Genomic DNA, 17492 nt, shown 5'->3' with positions numbered 1-17492 from the left:
GATGATATGCTTGATAATGCAACATAATTCCTGATGGATGCCCCATTTGACTCTCGATCATAATGCCCCATTACACATTGAAAGTCTATGCCCCTGAATCGTTCAGATCTTGGACCTTACATCTCAATGCTCCACAATTCTCAATGGTGTGCCCTGAGCTCCCAATATGATAGTTGCATACGGCGTTAACATCATGGCCTTCAGAATATAGGGCCTCTCTGGGTTTGGATTGAACTGGAGTCACAAGATTCTTCTCAACTAGCGTTGGGAGTAACTCCTCATATGTCATTGGTATTGGACTAATGCGAATCTTTTCTTTCCTTGGTTCTCTCTGAGTTTGTTTAGAAGTACTGGATGATACAACTGCAGTGATTTTCGAACTTGAGATCGTAACACCTTTGTTGGTGTTGTAGATGTTGCCATTGTTGATCTCTCGCTCTTTGTTCTTTATAGGAGGCTTATCACTGGAGTCATTTCCCTCAATTTTTCCTTGTTTTATAGCTAGCTCGATCATCTCACCAGCCATAATTAGATCTGAGAAAGTTCCCGATGTGATTGCCACCAGGTGCCCAAAGTAAGGTGTCTTCAGGGTCTGTAAAAACAGTTTTTTTAGTTTCCTTTTCATCCAAGGGTGAATGAACTTGCACAGACAAATCCCTCCAACGCTGTGCGTATTTTCAGAAATTCTCATTGTGCTTCTTCTCCAAGCCTTGTAGCATAACTCGGTCTGGTCTCATATTGTTAATATGCTTATATTGTTCCAGAAATTACTTGGCTAAGTCCTTCCAAGTCTTGATATAGGTTTGGCTGAGCTGGTTGTACCACCGGATGGCTGAGCCCGATAGACTCTCTTGGAAGCAGTGAATCAGTAGTTGGTCATTTCCTCCATATCCCATCAAATTTCTGCAGAACATGGTGATGTGTGCGGATGGGTCGCTGTTCCCGTCAAACTTCTCGAATTCCGAGGACTTGAATTTCGGAGGAAGAACTAAGTTCGGTACTAGACTAAGCTCCGTGGCATCAACTCTAGGGTAGTCATGGTCTCCTTTAACTACCTTCATTTGGTCCTCCAACTGCTTTATTTTCTCCTCCATCTTCTTTGATTTGTCCTCCTCATCCGAATCTGGTACATGGTAATAACACGAATTGTTCTCAAGGTTAAATACAGATGATGAGGGCTTCGCTTTTATAGCTGATGAGTCCCTTCGAAGTTTCGGTATGATTTCAGGTGAGACAACCACATGTGGGGTAGGTGGTATAGTTACCCCTTCTAGTGAACTTGCCCCAGGCGCACTGATATATTGTAGGCCAACTAACTTGGCAACGATCTGATCAACCAAGGACTCTTGGTTCTTCATGATTGTATTCAGAGTACTCAGACTACTCTGGTTTATCTTATCTTCTAGCTCTCTCTGGAGCTTCAACATGTTCTCCTCGATCTGAGCAATCTTGGCTTCCATTTTCTTTTTTTTCAAGTGGGTGTTATGCGGATGGGGTGTGTCCAGTATTTATTTCTTTATTTTGAAGCATTCTTCTGTTAGTTAATGTGAATGCAAAGAAAATAACAAAATGCAAAATATGTCTAAATGCATGATGCATGAAATGTCTGAGGCATTGATCCAAAAAATGTGCATGTTATTATGAATAATCCTTATCGGGGATAAAAGTGTTTTATCTTTTAAGAGACCAAAAATATCATGACAGCTTCTGACATGCTGACTAGTCTTCTGCGTTCTTCTGTCACCGGTTGAATAACCTGTCGTATTGCTCCGGCTTCTCTGGATGAACCGTGCAAATGTTGAGCTACTTTTTGTATTGGTCCAAGAAGTCTCGAATGACTGTATCTCGGGCATTTATCTTTTGTTGAGTGTGTTCCCAACGAATACGTCATTGGAGCCCTCAATTGATAAGAATTATGTGAAGTTTATTTGCCTGTTTCTTGAATTCGTCAGCAATGGTCTCCAATTTCAGCTATCCATTGTTTTCTTTGAGGGGACTCCCAAGATCAGTGACCTTCATCTTACCCCTGCAACCTCTGCCAGTCAATTCTTCCAAGATAGGCTTTCATTATGCTTGATGTAGACCCGATTCATTCTGAGTCTTTTATAAGGCAACAAAGTGATATACTCTTCAATTGTGGGCGCCACGTCTTCGGGATTGAATATGACACATAGTCACCTTGTAAACTGTCCTCTGCATTTTCATCTCTTGTATTACAACCCCTTTGTCCATTAATATAGATTATTCATGTTCAACAAACACGTTTTTGGTGGATCAACACCTCTTTCGAATGATGTGAATGATAAAAAAATACACAAATGCAAAAGAGTTAGTAAAAAAAGTAAATAAAAAATGATGAAAGAAAAAAAGAGTAAAAAAGACAGCATGGTTAGGGAAAAAATATCCTATGTTTTGGAATGTGGTTTCGAGGTAGGCTTTAAATCTTCGTAGTCTCTCGGTTTAGGTTCTAAAAAATGGTACTCGAGTTCTCCTTGCCGGTGCCCCCTTGGGCTTACCAGACCCTTAGTCCTAAACCCATCACAGGCTTATGTGGACTAAGTTAAACTCGAGAGGACACATTCCCTTATGTCTATGCGGAGAATAAATTCACATGAAGACATAAGGTATATGAATCCCGAAGGCTACTTGCTAGGCCTATGCGGTGAATAAATTCACACGAAGGCGTCGCTTTTACCCCCACTTAAAACAGGGTTTGGAGCTCGGGTATAGAGCCTTAGAGGAAAAACGAGTTTGGAAGGTTGAAATCATTAGAAAACGGTTAGTACAACTATTTACTCGAAAATATAATCAAAGATAAGCAACAAGGATCGTAATGTTACCTTAAAATTCAAACTCACCATTTTCGTTAAAAAGACAACTAGAAATTACCTTAGCCTGACTCACTTACCTGTGTCCCCAGCGGAGTCGCCAAGCTGTCAGAACCGTCTTTCGGTTGGGCCCCGAAATTGGGCTTCGACGTGGATTAAATGAATTGGAGTCGCCACCGATCATTTATTTAGAAATAAATAGGTTGACCATATACCTTATTTCTTATCTGATCTGCGTCTTACCAAAGATGTGTCGGATTCGGGAGTCGGTTACAGTCAAGGAAGGGTTAGCACCCTTGAACTGCCTTTTCGGTACTGTGTAATTTCCAGTTGTCTTTAATTAAGAAAGTTGTAATTTTAAATTGAAAGGTAAAATAACGATCTAAAACTTACCATTGATTGGTTGAAAATGTACCCTTTTTAAAAGTCAAAAGACGAGTTAGAGAAGAAATGAAAATAAAAAAAATAGAAAATGATAAAGAAATAGGGAATTCAACATGAATATAACAAGATAAAGAAAATAAAAAGGAATACAAAACACAAATAGAAATAGAAATAAAATAAAAATTAAAAACATAAAATAACAAATAAAGTAGTAATAATCCATATACACTTAAAATAAATAAATAAATAAAATGAACATCAAGAATATAAAAAAATGAAATAAAAAAATAAAGAAAAAAGTAAAAGAAAAAGGAAAAAAAGCATATATACAATATAATAAAAAATAATCAAATAAGAAATAAAAATATATATATAGTAATAAACGGATAAAAATATTAATAGTATATATTTACATAATAATAAAATATAGTAGATATACAAAATATATATATACAAATATATAGATTAAAAATGATGAAAAAGTAATAATAATGAATAAAAAGAATAAAATGAAAATAAAACATACTTAAATATATATAATAATAAATATACTATTTAAATAAAAAATTAAAAAAATAAAATAAGATGTAAAAAGACCGAATTGAATGAAAAACAAAATTGGGGACCTATTTTAAAAGAAATTAGGGGTGAATTCAATGAAAATGAAGGCCAAATCAAAGATTTAAAAAGCATGAGGGACCAGAAACTGAATTTACCCATTTCAGAATGAAAACACACGGATCCTATATGTCTGGGTCAGGTCCAGGCGCGGGTTGAATGGGTGATATAGGCTTACTATAAAAGCCAAATATTTTTTAAAATTTTCATTTGTTCTCATTTCTTTCCAAAACGTAAACTCTTTCCCTCTCCAATGTTCTTCGAAATGAAGAACACCGGCCAAAATTCCCAGAAACCGACCATTGGCCACCTCGGCGGCCACCGTTGATCGGCCCCGAACCTAGAAAAAAATTGATTTTTTGAAAGCTTTTCCTTTCCTCGTTTAAAATATCCGAGTACTTTTTCAAAACGGCCTCGGGGTCGCGTAGATCTAGCAAAATAGCTTCGAAAGCAACCCCTTGGTCCTTGGCCAAGAATGATTTTTCGGGGTTCAAACTCAAGGAAATATCAACATGCAAAAATGGAAGACGAACGAACGAAGGTAAAAAAAAGATGCTACCTTTTTAATTTCTCTCAAAACTTTTTACAAATGCTTCGATGCCACTATCTATTTTCTTGTATTTTTCTGGTAATTTCGTGAGTAATTCGTGTATATTCTCCCCCTTGTTTGTCAAATACATGGGTATTTATAAATACTAAAGAAACCTATTCCTAGAGTTTGATTCCGAGTAAAACTCGGTTATTTGATGGTCCACGATTCTTACTTGTTGTTTGGTTGGTTGTGAATGAGTCACTTTGACTCACGTTTGTTGAAGGTCGAGAAAACCGGCGGGGAACCCGACTGTTGGAGCAGCGGCATACGACGATGGATCTTCAAAGGGAGAGAACGACGCTGAAGATGGGGCAAACTTGGGTTCTGGAAACCCTAGTCGTTGGGGGTTGCTTGGGTCACTTGTGTTTGGACCATTTGTATTTGGGCACCAATTGGGTCTGAAAAGAAAAAAAGAATGTAAATAAATAAACTATATATAAATGAATATATAATATAATTTATAATATAAATATGTATTATATAATATAATAACGTTTGAATGACGAAATTTAATGTCTTCAATAATAATATAAGATGCAATATATGATATAATATACATAAGTATAAATTAATTAAGTCCGGACGAAAACATATATAGAGATGGCAAACGGGTACAATTTCGTGGATTCCGTACTGTACCCGCTCTAATGGGGAGGGGATGGGTATAACTTCAGTGGGTAGTGGACGGGTGTGGATTTAGAAAGTGGTACACGTCGCTGGTAGTGGGCGGGTGATGGGTTAAAGACCTTGCCCGCCCCACATCTCCGCCCGCCCACTAAATACCCATTAAAATTTGGACAATTATGAAGTTAGGTATAATTTTAGAGACTAATTTATAAATCTTAATATTGTATAAGATATATGTTGTCAGGCGGGTCTAGCCAGGTACGTCTCCAGTTGGGTAGTGGGTGTGGGGATGGGGATGGATTTGAAAATGTACCCGCTTGGGCGGGTGTGGATTTAAAAAATTTTACCCATCATTAGTGGTTGACGGGTGGTGGATTTGAAAATATTAGGTGGGTATGGGGGGAGGAGATATCTGCACCCGACCTGCCCGTTTGTCATCCCTAAACATATGTCTACAATATATATATATATATATATATATAAAAGCATAAATAAGTATACATATACGTAAGTATAAGTATAATGGATTTATAAGTGTAATGTACATTATATATACAAATATTATAACATTCATCGTACATATTATATATACTATTTTATTATTTAAATTATAGTTTGGAATTTCATGTTTAATCAATTTAGTCTTAAAATTATATTATAATATTCAAAACCTTATATTGTTGCTCAACTTTTGAAAGGAATGTTATTCAATCCATTTTTATATTAATTTCATTTTCACATTTTACAATTATTTCGATTTGATCCTTACGTGTTTTTTAATTTATTTAAATATTAATTTGTAATTTTATATTTGTTCAATTTAGTGCTTAAAATTATATTTGTATATGAAATTGGCCGATATCTATTTATAATTTTTATAATTTACTTCAAACTCAATAAATCACATAATAAACTTCATTTCAAACTCTATAAATTATATCATAATCTCCAAACCCTATAAACTTTTGTTCACCAACTTTTTAAATGGATCCAATTTTGTCCATTTTTATATTAATTTCAACTTAACATTTTGTAATTATTTGGATTTGATCCCTCATTCATGGGTGTTGTTTAATTTATTTAAATTTCAATTTGTAATTTCATATTTGTTCAATTTAGGACTTAAAATTATATTTTTATTAAAATTAACTCATACTTATTTATATTTTTTTGTAATTTACTCAAAATCATATACAATTACAAATTACAATTTATCGTTCATGAAAAGTGAAAAATAATTAACCCAAAAATGACCCGACCTAAAGTCAATCCGTACCTGAAAGATCTGATCTGAATTTTGTCTGTCAATGATGTGACCCGATCTGAACGAGATCCGACCTGAAGTTAATCCAAACCTGAATTAACTTAGTATTTAACTGATTTGAACCTGAATCGTTTTGACCTAAACTGACATCAATCCGAATTGAAAATAACCCGATCCGAACCCGAACTTAATCTGATGTCGAATCAATCTGAAAATAACCCGAATTGATTTAACCTGGACCCGACCTGATCTGAATCGAACCATCAAATTGACCTAAAACGACTTACATCTAGTTTTACTCGACCTAACAAGATTCGATTGAAACCTAAACGATTACCTAGTTTCAAATCCATGTCCTTTCCTAGAATGTTGGCAAGTTGTCATCATAAGTTAATGAAACGACTTAAGTGGCACTGAAACGATTTTATTCAAGGAGTTTTCCTTCTTTTTGTCCCCCTTCTATCCAAAAGTTGGTTTTTTCAACTAGGATTGTCTACCTAGCTAGGGTCCTATTGAAATGTTTCTGATTGATAACCACAGGAAGTAGTTATTGGAGGATAGCAAAATTTACCCAACTTTCAACATGTTAGTGTTTACCAACTCCTATAGCTGCTTGTGAATATTCGTCGGTGTTTTTTGTTCATTACCTTATAGATTCTTTTGCTTGATTTTCCTCGTAGGAACAAAGCATCAGTCACACCAAGATTACATGGAAAAAGCTAAAGCACGGACTCAACGACGTTCTTCTTCAAAATAAGTCGCCTTCTTAGATCAAATTCAGGTGTTTCCTTGGGCAACCTTTTAATGGTCGGAATTGGAAGCTCGTGACTTCATTCATGGTAATCTATTTTGTGTCCTAGACGCAGTTGAAAACATTGAATGCTGGCACCCAAGTCAGAAGTTGAACATCAAGATCTCATATAAGGTCCAAAACGGACATATCCGATCGAGGGCACGACACAGCCCATTGGAAACGAGAATACCGAGTCAGCTGGGGTTCACAAGTCCTATGTTCTAACACCAGATACAATCATGCACGAATCTTGGCTTCAGTCTCTTTCCTTCCGCCCTTTTTCACAATGTATGGTGCATTTGTAGGGAAAGATGGAACGGAATTGCAAGAAAAGAAAACTGTTGGTTTTCTAAGTTCTTATATACATTTCAGGGTACATAAAACTGATAACAACAATGATGCCAAAAGTACTTCTTTCTCTTGTTTTAATTTCAATTTTTTTCATAGGGGCATCAGTCTTCTGTGCTTGAAAAACCATAAAAATGCACAAAATATGGTGATCCCAGAAATCCCAGTAATTACGAGGACCCACTTAAATGCACCAGGGTAATCAAACAAAGATATGGGAAAGTTCATACCAAATATCCCTGCTACAACCCCAAAAATAGCAACAACAAAGGTTGCAGTTGTCAATAGCAGTTCAAATTGGATCAGCTGGTTTCGAACATTATCCTGCAACCCAAATTTGTCCTTAGATATAAAAAATGCAATGATTTTTTTGGCAATTTGGCACAATCCAAACATATAAAAAATCATAACATCAAGATGAAGACAGAGAAAGCAGGCCAGATTTTTAGAATATATAGTTGGATTCTAAGTTCTGCAGTCATGTTTTTAAGGTCGTTATAAACTTGGCAAAGATCCAATGCTTTCATCCTATTTATGTTTCCATTAATTTTCAACAAATTAGCTAAGCCAGTCAGAGAATCAAAATATTACTTCAAACCATTTGGATGCAGGGTACCGGTTGGGTAGGTGTGACCACGAAGGCACCGTGCATCCAAACAGAGCTTTAGAGTTTATCTTCTACACTTTAGATTCATGAAAAATAATACTTCAGTAACAAATTTTTCTATCAATGAGGAAAATATCATACCAGCTGAATGTTGATGAAATCTTCAGTGTCATCAATGTACTCTTTCAGCTGAAACAAGAAGAAAATAGTATTATGTCCATCCAAGAAATGGGGAGGCAAAGAGGATATAGATTACAATAAGTGCTCTGCATACCGAAGTCAACTTATTTAGGGTGCTGTCAACGAGCACAAAGTATGCTTCCAGTAACATCTCAAGCTCTTCAATATTTTCTGTAGTGCTCTCTGAACTCCTCACGCTCTCATGGCGGCTCCTTGCAATGCTGAGGCTTTTCTCCAGCCTGCGTAATTTGGGAGGTGAAGAAACAGGAGAAACTGGAGCTGAAGCAGAAAGTCCATCATTCGATCTCAATCCCATCAAAGACTGATCACCATATAATGATGATTCCATCCTGCTCTTCTTCTCAGTAAGATACATTTCCGCCATATCTCCATCATCATCCATTAGCTGCTCTATCTCATCTCTAACCTAAATAAATACCCAGAGAGTGGGGAAGTATCAGAAGATGCAAGGCTGCAATTTACCTGCCAAAGAGAGAGATGCGAATACTTTATACCTTCTGAACTCTTCGAGTCAATGCAACAAGTCTACTCTTCAATCTGCGGACACGCTCCAAGTTTAATGTACTGATCTTTGATGCAAGATCATCCAGTAGTGGATATGCTTCAATTTCCAACTCTGCTGCCTTCAGAACATCAAATGAGTTATCGACTTGCTCAAAAGTAATCAAATGCAACCAACAAAATATACTGATAGTAAAAAGGTGATGATAATTCCTAAAAAACCACTGTCCAACAAGTAGAATATGGGCACGGTTAGAAATATAATAACAGAGTATTTCAATGGATGGAGGAATACAAGTGTTCCGTATAGCTTTAGACACCAGTCGGCGGTAGGTTGGATCTCTAACATGGGTTGAACCGTAGAATTGACTCATATGACTTTTAGCAGCAAGGGTTCCCTACCTTGACACCTTGTTCAACATTAGTTTTCAAATTTGATAGTTCACTTATCAGAGAAAATAAACACATCTTCATCTGATAATTCCACTGTGTCCAACACGATTGCTAAAATCCTTTCTCCTCTTCAAAAATTATAAATACTTGGGAGGGCTTAAAAGAAAAGTGAAAGAAAAAACTAGATATCCTAGAGGACTTTTTTAAAAACAGGTTACAGCAAAACAAACTATGATAAGAGCATAAAAGGATAATGATGAAAAACCCAGCCAAAAGTAAGTAACAATAACAATATAACATGCAACATTTTTCATGACTTTCTGTTATGCGCATTATTTATTTTCCTTAATTTTTGTGTAGCTTAACATCCCCAGCAATCAAAAAGCAAATCTGCACATGACTTTTACAACCAATTGTTTTTTATTAGTATTATTTATTTTTAAATGTCAACAAGAGAAATTTGATACTTAACCACAAAAAGGAAAAAATCTTAATATTATGATTATGAAGAGGGGTGGGAAGATGGGGAGACAGAGAGAAATATGTCGAGTCTACAAATTTTAAATGTATAAAATATTAATCAATTTGAAAAACCTGATACTTGTCCATACTACTCGTGATATTTTATGGTTAAATCTCCAATCCATGACGGAACAAAAAATTTCGGTTCCTCCTTTTTTTCGGCACGATATATTCTCGGGTGAGATTTAGGGTCTACAAGTTCATAATTAGAAATACCATTCGTTTGTCATCCCTCATTTAATTCAAATGCAATAAGACATTTTAGGCTACTTTCACACACCTGTGAATCAAGGAAAGTACAGGCAGCTTCCAAAGCGACTTCAAGAGCCCTAAACTCAAAGGGTAGATAATCAGGGGATGTACTCCCATATACATTGTCAAAACCCCTACTGCTTCTTCTTCTGCTCAACTCAGGACCCTCCGATAGCCAAACCTCACCTACTCCACTTGTTAGTCGCCTTTGTAGCTCCACAACATACTGCAAAACATAGCTATCAAGGGAATTCAAGAGTAGAACCTCGTCGGCAGTGATTATACACCGTATCTGCTCCAAGTTTACAACAATAGCCTTCTCTCGACCAAGGATTGTCGAGGGGTAAACAAACAAAGGATCAAGAAGCCGTAGGTCCCGGGCCGGTAGATCACAACGACGCATCATAGTGAACTTGTCAACCTCAATTACTAGCGAATTCCCAGATGTATCAACACGGATCCAAGATCGAAGTCCTTGGCCACGCTTCTTTAACCCTGATAAATCCATGCCTTGAAAAGGCTGGCGTCCAGAGGCAGATGGCCGAAAAGAAGCATCTCTAATGTCTATAGCTGACTGAGGTTTGGGTGGAAGCAAACGCTCTTTCAGGTCCACCATCACAATATCCTGAAACAAACAACAAAACCAGTTAAACCACAACACTGTATAATCAAGTTCTGTGGGAAACAAAAGTATGAAAAATGGTTTTAGGTCTCAAGAAGCTCACTTTTCCAACAAAAGTCTAAAAGATGCTTAACTTTTTTTATCCTACTATCAAACCCAAGAGACTTTTCACTTCACATCGAATACAATTTCGTATCTAAATTAACCATGTTCATTAATGCATCAGAAACTGCTGATTTCTTTTGGCATCCTGAGATCGAAAATCTATTAAACCATGAATAATTCAGCATAAGATTCGACTGAAACAGTTCAGCATCGGATATAACCTCAAAATTAACCAAGTTCCCTCCATAGCCTTATAATTAAACTGGATAGGATCATAATAAAATAAATAAAACTGAAGAGAAAAATCCATTAAATTCCAACTCAATGTCAAGCATAACAAAGAAACAAATTAAAACAGCAACAAAACAACATATATTTCAAGGAGACTAGCTTACCTCGAATAAACGAAACTGAGATTTAACTCCAAAATAAGCGTGAAGAAGATTTAATCACAGCCCTAAATTAAACAAAGTAATACCAACACAACGACTACGAAAATTAATTGGATTAGCGAATTAAATTGTTACAATACACAGAAAATTGAGAGGAGGAAAAACGAAACCGCTAGATTTGGAGAAGTACCTTGGCAACAGCGCGTGAACTAATTTAAAAAAAATTGATGAAAGGCGGTGTAATTTTCACTCAATTAGCTGCTAAGGCCTGAATCTTAACTAAGAATCTAGGATTGCAAGTTTAGATTTTAAGAAACCAAAAATGAATTTTCCCGATGCCCAGGGTGTTTTGGTTGGTTTCGTGGCGGTGAGTTTGTGGCTGGGCAACTTTTTTTTTTTACTATCATTTATTAGCATTTGTTTTTAGGGTAAAGTACGATCCCAGGACTGTTTTTGTTGAGCTTAATATTAAAAATTATAAAATAGTCTCTATTTAAAAGATATTGTTTTGTTGTTTCCTATTATTAAAAGTTATAAAATGATCATTTAATTATTTATATATTTTTAATAAGTCTTTTTTTATTAAAAAAATTAATGACAGTCCTGTCATAACCATTTTTTTATAAAATAATTATTTATTATTTTAAAAAATGATTATGACTTTTATTTTAGAAAATTGGTAATTTTGGATTAATTGGAATTAAATATGATAGTGAGTTGTCATCGACCTTTGGTCTAAATAGGTCGAATACCTAAAAACGTTTTTTAAAATAATTTTTAAGGAAAAATCATTTTTTAAGACAAAAGTTGGTCTGCGTTTACCAAAAACTTGATTTAAAGGATCTGAAAGTCGGTTATGTGTGGTGAAGGGTTAACACCCCATAACGCCCAAAATTAGTACTGTATCGCTTACACATTGTCGTAAATGGTGAAAATCATAAATCAAATATAAAATTAAATTATGATCTATTTATTAAAATTTAATTAATTTGTTTTGAATTAATTAATTAAAGAAAATTCTTTAATTTGAAAAAAATCTCGAGATTAGCAATCATCCGTCGAGAAAGCTATATCGACTATTTCTTGTCCGTAAAGAATATTCCATATTCGATAAAACGTAAATCGAATATAAATTGAAAATTGACATTTGCCTAAAATGATAAATTAATAAAAACACATTGAATCATTCACATAAAATTATTTAAATAATAAAATAAACTAGATTTATTTCGAGTCTCATTTCGTTCAAACGTCGTATCGGATTGTACCACTTTAATCAAGTAATACTTTTCACGCATGTTCTACAAATCAGTGTTTTTGAAAATATTTGAATAAATAAAATATTGACAACTAGATATTTTACCAATTAAAATAAATCAAATTGAATAAAATGGAATAAACATTAGTAATATATTTATATATATAAATATACAAGGGTAAAAAACAAATTTAATAAATATGTATACGAGTATATAATATAGCATGTGTATGATGAAATAAAATAAAAATAAATTAGTACATGCACCAATATATTTAAAACGTAATATGTACATGAATATTATAACATGGGTTAAAATGTAAACATGCAAACATGGCATACCATAACGTAAATAACATAAAATGAATAAGCTTTATAAATAAGTGACTTAACTGCATAAATTGAGAATACAATATCCACATCGTAAAATAAAGAAACAGAATCAATCAGTGACTATAATGAAAAAAGAATAAAAATCAGTGGCCGATTTAAAAATAAACAAAACAGCACGCATGGTGACCAAATTGAAAAAAATGAAACAGAATGTCAATATCACAATAAACAAAGAACATGAGCCTCCTGGTGACTATAATGTAAAAACATGATAAAGACCTTGTACCTAAATCGTAATTCACCCATAAGTCTAGTGGCTAAAATGAAAGTTAATAAAAATGCATAACTAAATTGAAAATTAACAAAGATACATCAATAACCAAATAGGGACAACAATGAACTAAAACGGTATTAAGTAGTTCGAAATAAAATAAATTAATTTTTCATTCGTAACTAAAATATAAGGTTTACCAAGCGAGGGGATCAAGCACACAATTATCCCTAAAAAACAGAACAAGCAGGCTAACGATGTCGTTTTGCATGTTCATATAAGCCTGAAATCAGGCTAAAAATAACATCCAACCCTCATTTGCTTCACACCTTCATTTGAGAGAGAGAGAGAGTCAAAGAGAAAATCCCAGAGCTTCAAGAGTTCCCCAGAAATCGGTAGAACTCCGCCGTGTCGGCCGCCATTGATCGACGGCCACCGCTGTACGCCGGCGTCGGAATAGAGGAAAAAAAGTAAGATCGAAAGTGTTTCCTCACTCTAGTTACGGCTTCAAACCTCCCCCGGTGAGATTCTTTTCCTCTAGTTTTCTTTCTTTTTTCCTTTCGAATCTCTTCCGAATCTCTCTCTATTTTTTCTCTCGGTTTCTTTCTCTGGTTTTTCCCTGAATCCCTAATATTTTTCTCTCTACTCTTTATTTTTTTCGGCTTCCCCTCCATTGGTTATCTCTCATCTTATTTTTAATCCCATTGCATGCTTTCTTTTCGGGTAGATATGATAATCTCAACATAGGGGGATGATTTCCTTAGGCCTAGGTTCTACAAAATCTTGGATTTGTTGAGATATTCTTACTTCTTTTCCACTTAGTAACTGTTTGATGGATTTTTGGCTGAAACCGATCATTGCTGATGATAACATTGGGCGGTGAATGTTTGGCGGCCGGCTCACGCGCGCGGGGAGAGAGGTGATGAAGTCTACGCGCCGACTCTGGCTTCGATTGCTGGAGGTGGCTGGCTTCAACTGATAGTATTTAGTTTTAAAACCCTAATTATACTGGGTCAATTCAGGTCCCGGGTCGGATCCAATGGGTCGATGAGTGGTCTGGGTTGGGTGCTTGTTGGGCTGCTAGGTGGTTGAGTGATTAGGCCTGGAGTGTTGTTGTTTGGGCTTGTAATATTTTGGTCCTCGATTGGCCTACAAAAAGTGTTATTGTATAATTGTTAAAATAATAATAATAATAAATTAATAATGTTTTTTTAGACCCGAACAAAAACGGGTATCTATAAGTCCGAGGTAGACGTTAACATGTTGGTTGAGATATGATAACCTTTTGAGATTCTAGGATCAAATTTTATCATATGTCCTAGTCTACTAATTAGCAACTAGTTCAGACTATCGCTAATTGTTTAACAAAAAAGTATTAGTTTGGAACATATGAATAGGCGATAACCATTTTATAAATTTTAATTGTCGAGACTCGACAAAACAACACATATGTTGAGATTTTGTAGGCGATAACCATTGGTTTAAAGTTCATTCATTTAATAATATCTATTCAACAATTCTCTTCAAGAAAAGATTAAATCCTTTCATGAAAAGGTTAAGCACTTTTCATCAAAAGGACAAGTCTTTTAATTGAAATATTAAGTCCTTTCATCGAAAGGTCTTAACTCTTCAATCCATCTCCTCTTCTATATATAGGTTACTTGAGGCACAATTATAAGATATGACACAAAACAAGTTATAAGTTACACAAGTTTAGAACTTTGGAATAGGGGTGTTCAAATTTTCGATTAATTCGGTCGGCCACCGAATTAGTTTGGTCGGTTAACAGTTAAAAAAAATTTTAGGATTCGGTTAACGGTTAATTCGGTTCGAAATCAGTTAATTAATCGAATTAAATTTTAAATATATTATATATAGCATATGGGCTCAGCCCAAACCATTCAAAACTCAATTAATAATTTAAGATACAATAAATTTAAACTTAAATCAATACTAATTAATTAAAAAATTTATATAATTTTTTTATTTTATAGCTATATATTATTTAAATTAATTGTAAACTTTTTTTTTAATAAAAAAATATTATATATATTATATATAACATATGACTTTTAAACCTAAATCAATATTAATTAATTAAAAAATTTATATAAAATTTTTATTTTATAATTATATATTATTTAAATTAATTAGAAACTGTTTTTTTGAATTAAAAAATATTTAATTTTTATATAAATTAGAAAATTTTAAAATATTTCGGTTAATTCGAAAATTAATTGAATTAACCGAAATTTATTCGGTTCGGTTAATATTTTCGAAAAAAAATTTGGTTGGGTTAACGGTTAAAGAAAAAAAAAGTTCGGTTAATGGTAATCCGGTTCGATCGGCCACCGAATTAACTGAATGAACAAACCTACTTTGGAATAGGAAAAACACTTAGAAAATTCCTTCCAAATTCATTCTTTCCGGTGATAGAGAAAGATAATATTGTGTTCGACTGATCACTACGATTGTGTTTACTGTTGTGATCAGTAATCGTTTGTTGTTGTATCCTGAGAGACCCACGTCCAACGTTACTCAAAGCACCGAGGAGATGACGAAACTATCTTAAGGAAATTGTTCATACATGCCTCAACAAAAATCCTTCTTCGATTTATATTACTCTGCTCATCCTATTCAGTGTCTACATACGAGTAAACAAATCACGTTCCTCTATTTTAATTCTTTATTTATTTTGTTTCGTTCGTATATATAATAATATTTATTATTATTTTTATTTTTTATCTCGGATTAATATTTTTTCTAATAATCTTAAGACATATTCTAATATTTTTTTGTAAAGATTTATTGATTTTTAAATCAAGACAAAAACTAGAGGGAGACATTTACAACTCATTCGGAATTTTTGGTTAGCATGGTTTGTAACAACATTAGAATTCGAACTAGAGATTACACGGTTAAGTCGAGTCTACGAGCCTCATCATTGAAACCAGCCTTGGAGACTTAAGTCGAGTGAATTGGCACAACTTCTAGTTTACATGGATAACTTGCAAATGATATTGTTTTTGCATGAATCACTAAATTGCGAAGGCATGTGTGTTTATGCTCACTAATCCTTGTGCAATGATAAGACATGTTGGTATACCTTTGCAGGTTGCATGTCAAAGTAAGTTCCAAAAGTAATATGGAGTTTGCACTCCGTCCAAATTTGGTTTTTAACCATTACGCCTGTTGATGGTTAAATACTTGGTGATTCGATGATAAGGTACATATGAAACCTTTTGCAAAACCTTTTCAAGTTCACTATGAAACATTTTGCATGTTTCAAAATTAAAGACAAACTTTGGTGTAACTTGATAAGGCTCGTATTTTTTAACGAATGATGAATTTCAACAAAGAAATCGAAAAGGTATATGTAACCATTCAATATTTCTTTTATAGTATTTATACATTGAAATCATACCACTGTTTCGGGTTTTATTAAATTCTCACAGTTTAACAGAAGTTAGTTTGTTTTGAGAATTAATTTATTAAATTCTCATCGTTCAACATAAATTGATTATGTTTTGGATTTTAGTTTTACTAAATACTGACGTTTAATGAATTCAACAAAAATATTGTTGATTGTGAATTTCTGTTTCAGGATTTTAATTTTACTAAATTCCCGCCTTTTAACAGAAATTACTCAATTGTTGGATTTTAGTTTTTACTAAAATTCGTTGCGATAAATAAGGTACTGAACGAAATTATGATATGTCTGTGAAAAAATATCGGACATATAATTATGTTTCAGGATTTTAATCATGTTGTTTAACAAAATTTATTTGATTTACTGTTGATTACATAAATCGTTTGGAGGTAACAACATTGTTACAAATTTTGTTTTAGAATTTTAATTTCTAATTAAACTTTGTTGTTCAACAGAAACAAATGGTAAAACAAATTTAATTAACTTTCAATTTTTTATTGGAATATTTACAAATTATGGTTACGTGTTTTTAAACTAAACAATAGTAACCCCACTGATTCACCTAACTCATGATTTGAAATGTTGAATCCTATTCTACTGAGTTAATCGATTGATGGAATCGGCCAAGAGGGGGGTGAATTGTCAATTAACAATTTGGTGGAAGCTTTTGCAGAAAATTAAAAGTAATTGCACAGCGATTTAGAGTGGTTCGACTTTCTCAACCAAAGTCTACGTCCACTACCTTAGCTATCAACACTAAGGATTTTCCACAAATTCACTAATTTTTCTTTCTTTTGAGGACAAAGAGTAACATTACAAATCCCTCAAGAATTATACCCCAAATTCTTGAGAACACTCTCTCCCAAAGAGAACAATACAAATTTTGCAAACTTACAAGAAAATCCTCACAAGACAATATGTTTGCACAATTCTAGAACAAATAAAGAACACTCAAGAATAATACAATTGAGCACAATAAGTGTTCTTGAAAGCAAAGATGAATATTGAATGAAATAGGCTTGAAAATGCTCAAACTTGAGGTTTGATGCTTTCTCTTTGATTCTCTCTTGATTCTTGTTGATTGTTTGTTTCTTGTTATTGATCCATGGCTTCTAAGCTTGTTTAAATACTATTTCAATTGATTCTGAACG

The 17492-nt window shown here is 33.9% G+C and overlaps 1 protein-coding gene across 1 annotated transcript in view; it reads right to left on the bottom strand.

Moving 5' to 3' along the window:
• LOC120193257 (magnesium transporter MRS2-1-like) overlaps positions 1 to 10555 on the bottom strand; it is a 29504-nt gene extending 18949 nt beyond the window's left edge. The window contains exons 1-5 of the mRNA XM_039195798.1: positions 9959 to 10555; positions 8757 to 8885; positions 8336 to 8668; positions 8203 to 8250; positions 7537 to 7778 (exon numbers count right to left, since the gene is read on the bottom strand). Coding sequence (XP_039051729.1) covers positions 7548 to 7778; positions 8203 to 8250; positions 8336 to 8668; positions 8757 to 8885; positions 9959 to 10546 — 1329 coding nt within the window. The 5' untranslated portion in view covers positions 10547 to 10555 and the 3' untranslated portion in view covers positions 7537 to 7547. The remainder of the gene's footprint in view (positions 1 to 7536; positions 7779 to 8202; positions 8251 to 8335; positions 8669 to 8756; positions 8886 to 9958) is intronic.
• Positions 10556 to 17492: the final 6937 nt, after the last annotated feature.

This window comes from Hibiscus syriacus, unplaced genomic scaffold, assembly GCF_006381635.1.
Source record: "Hibiscus syriacus cultivar Baekdansim isolate YM2019G1 unplaced genomic scaffold, ASM638163v2 tig00116991_pilon, whole genome shotgun sequence".
In the NCBI taxonomy this organism is placed as follows: domain Eukaryota; kingdom Viridiplantae; phylum Streptophyta; class Magnoliopsida; order Malvales; family Malvaceae; genus Hibiscus; species Hibiscus syriacus.
The sequence above is the reverse complement of the archived record's forward strand: the minus strand, read 5'-3'. Positions and strand labels throughout refer to the sequence as shown.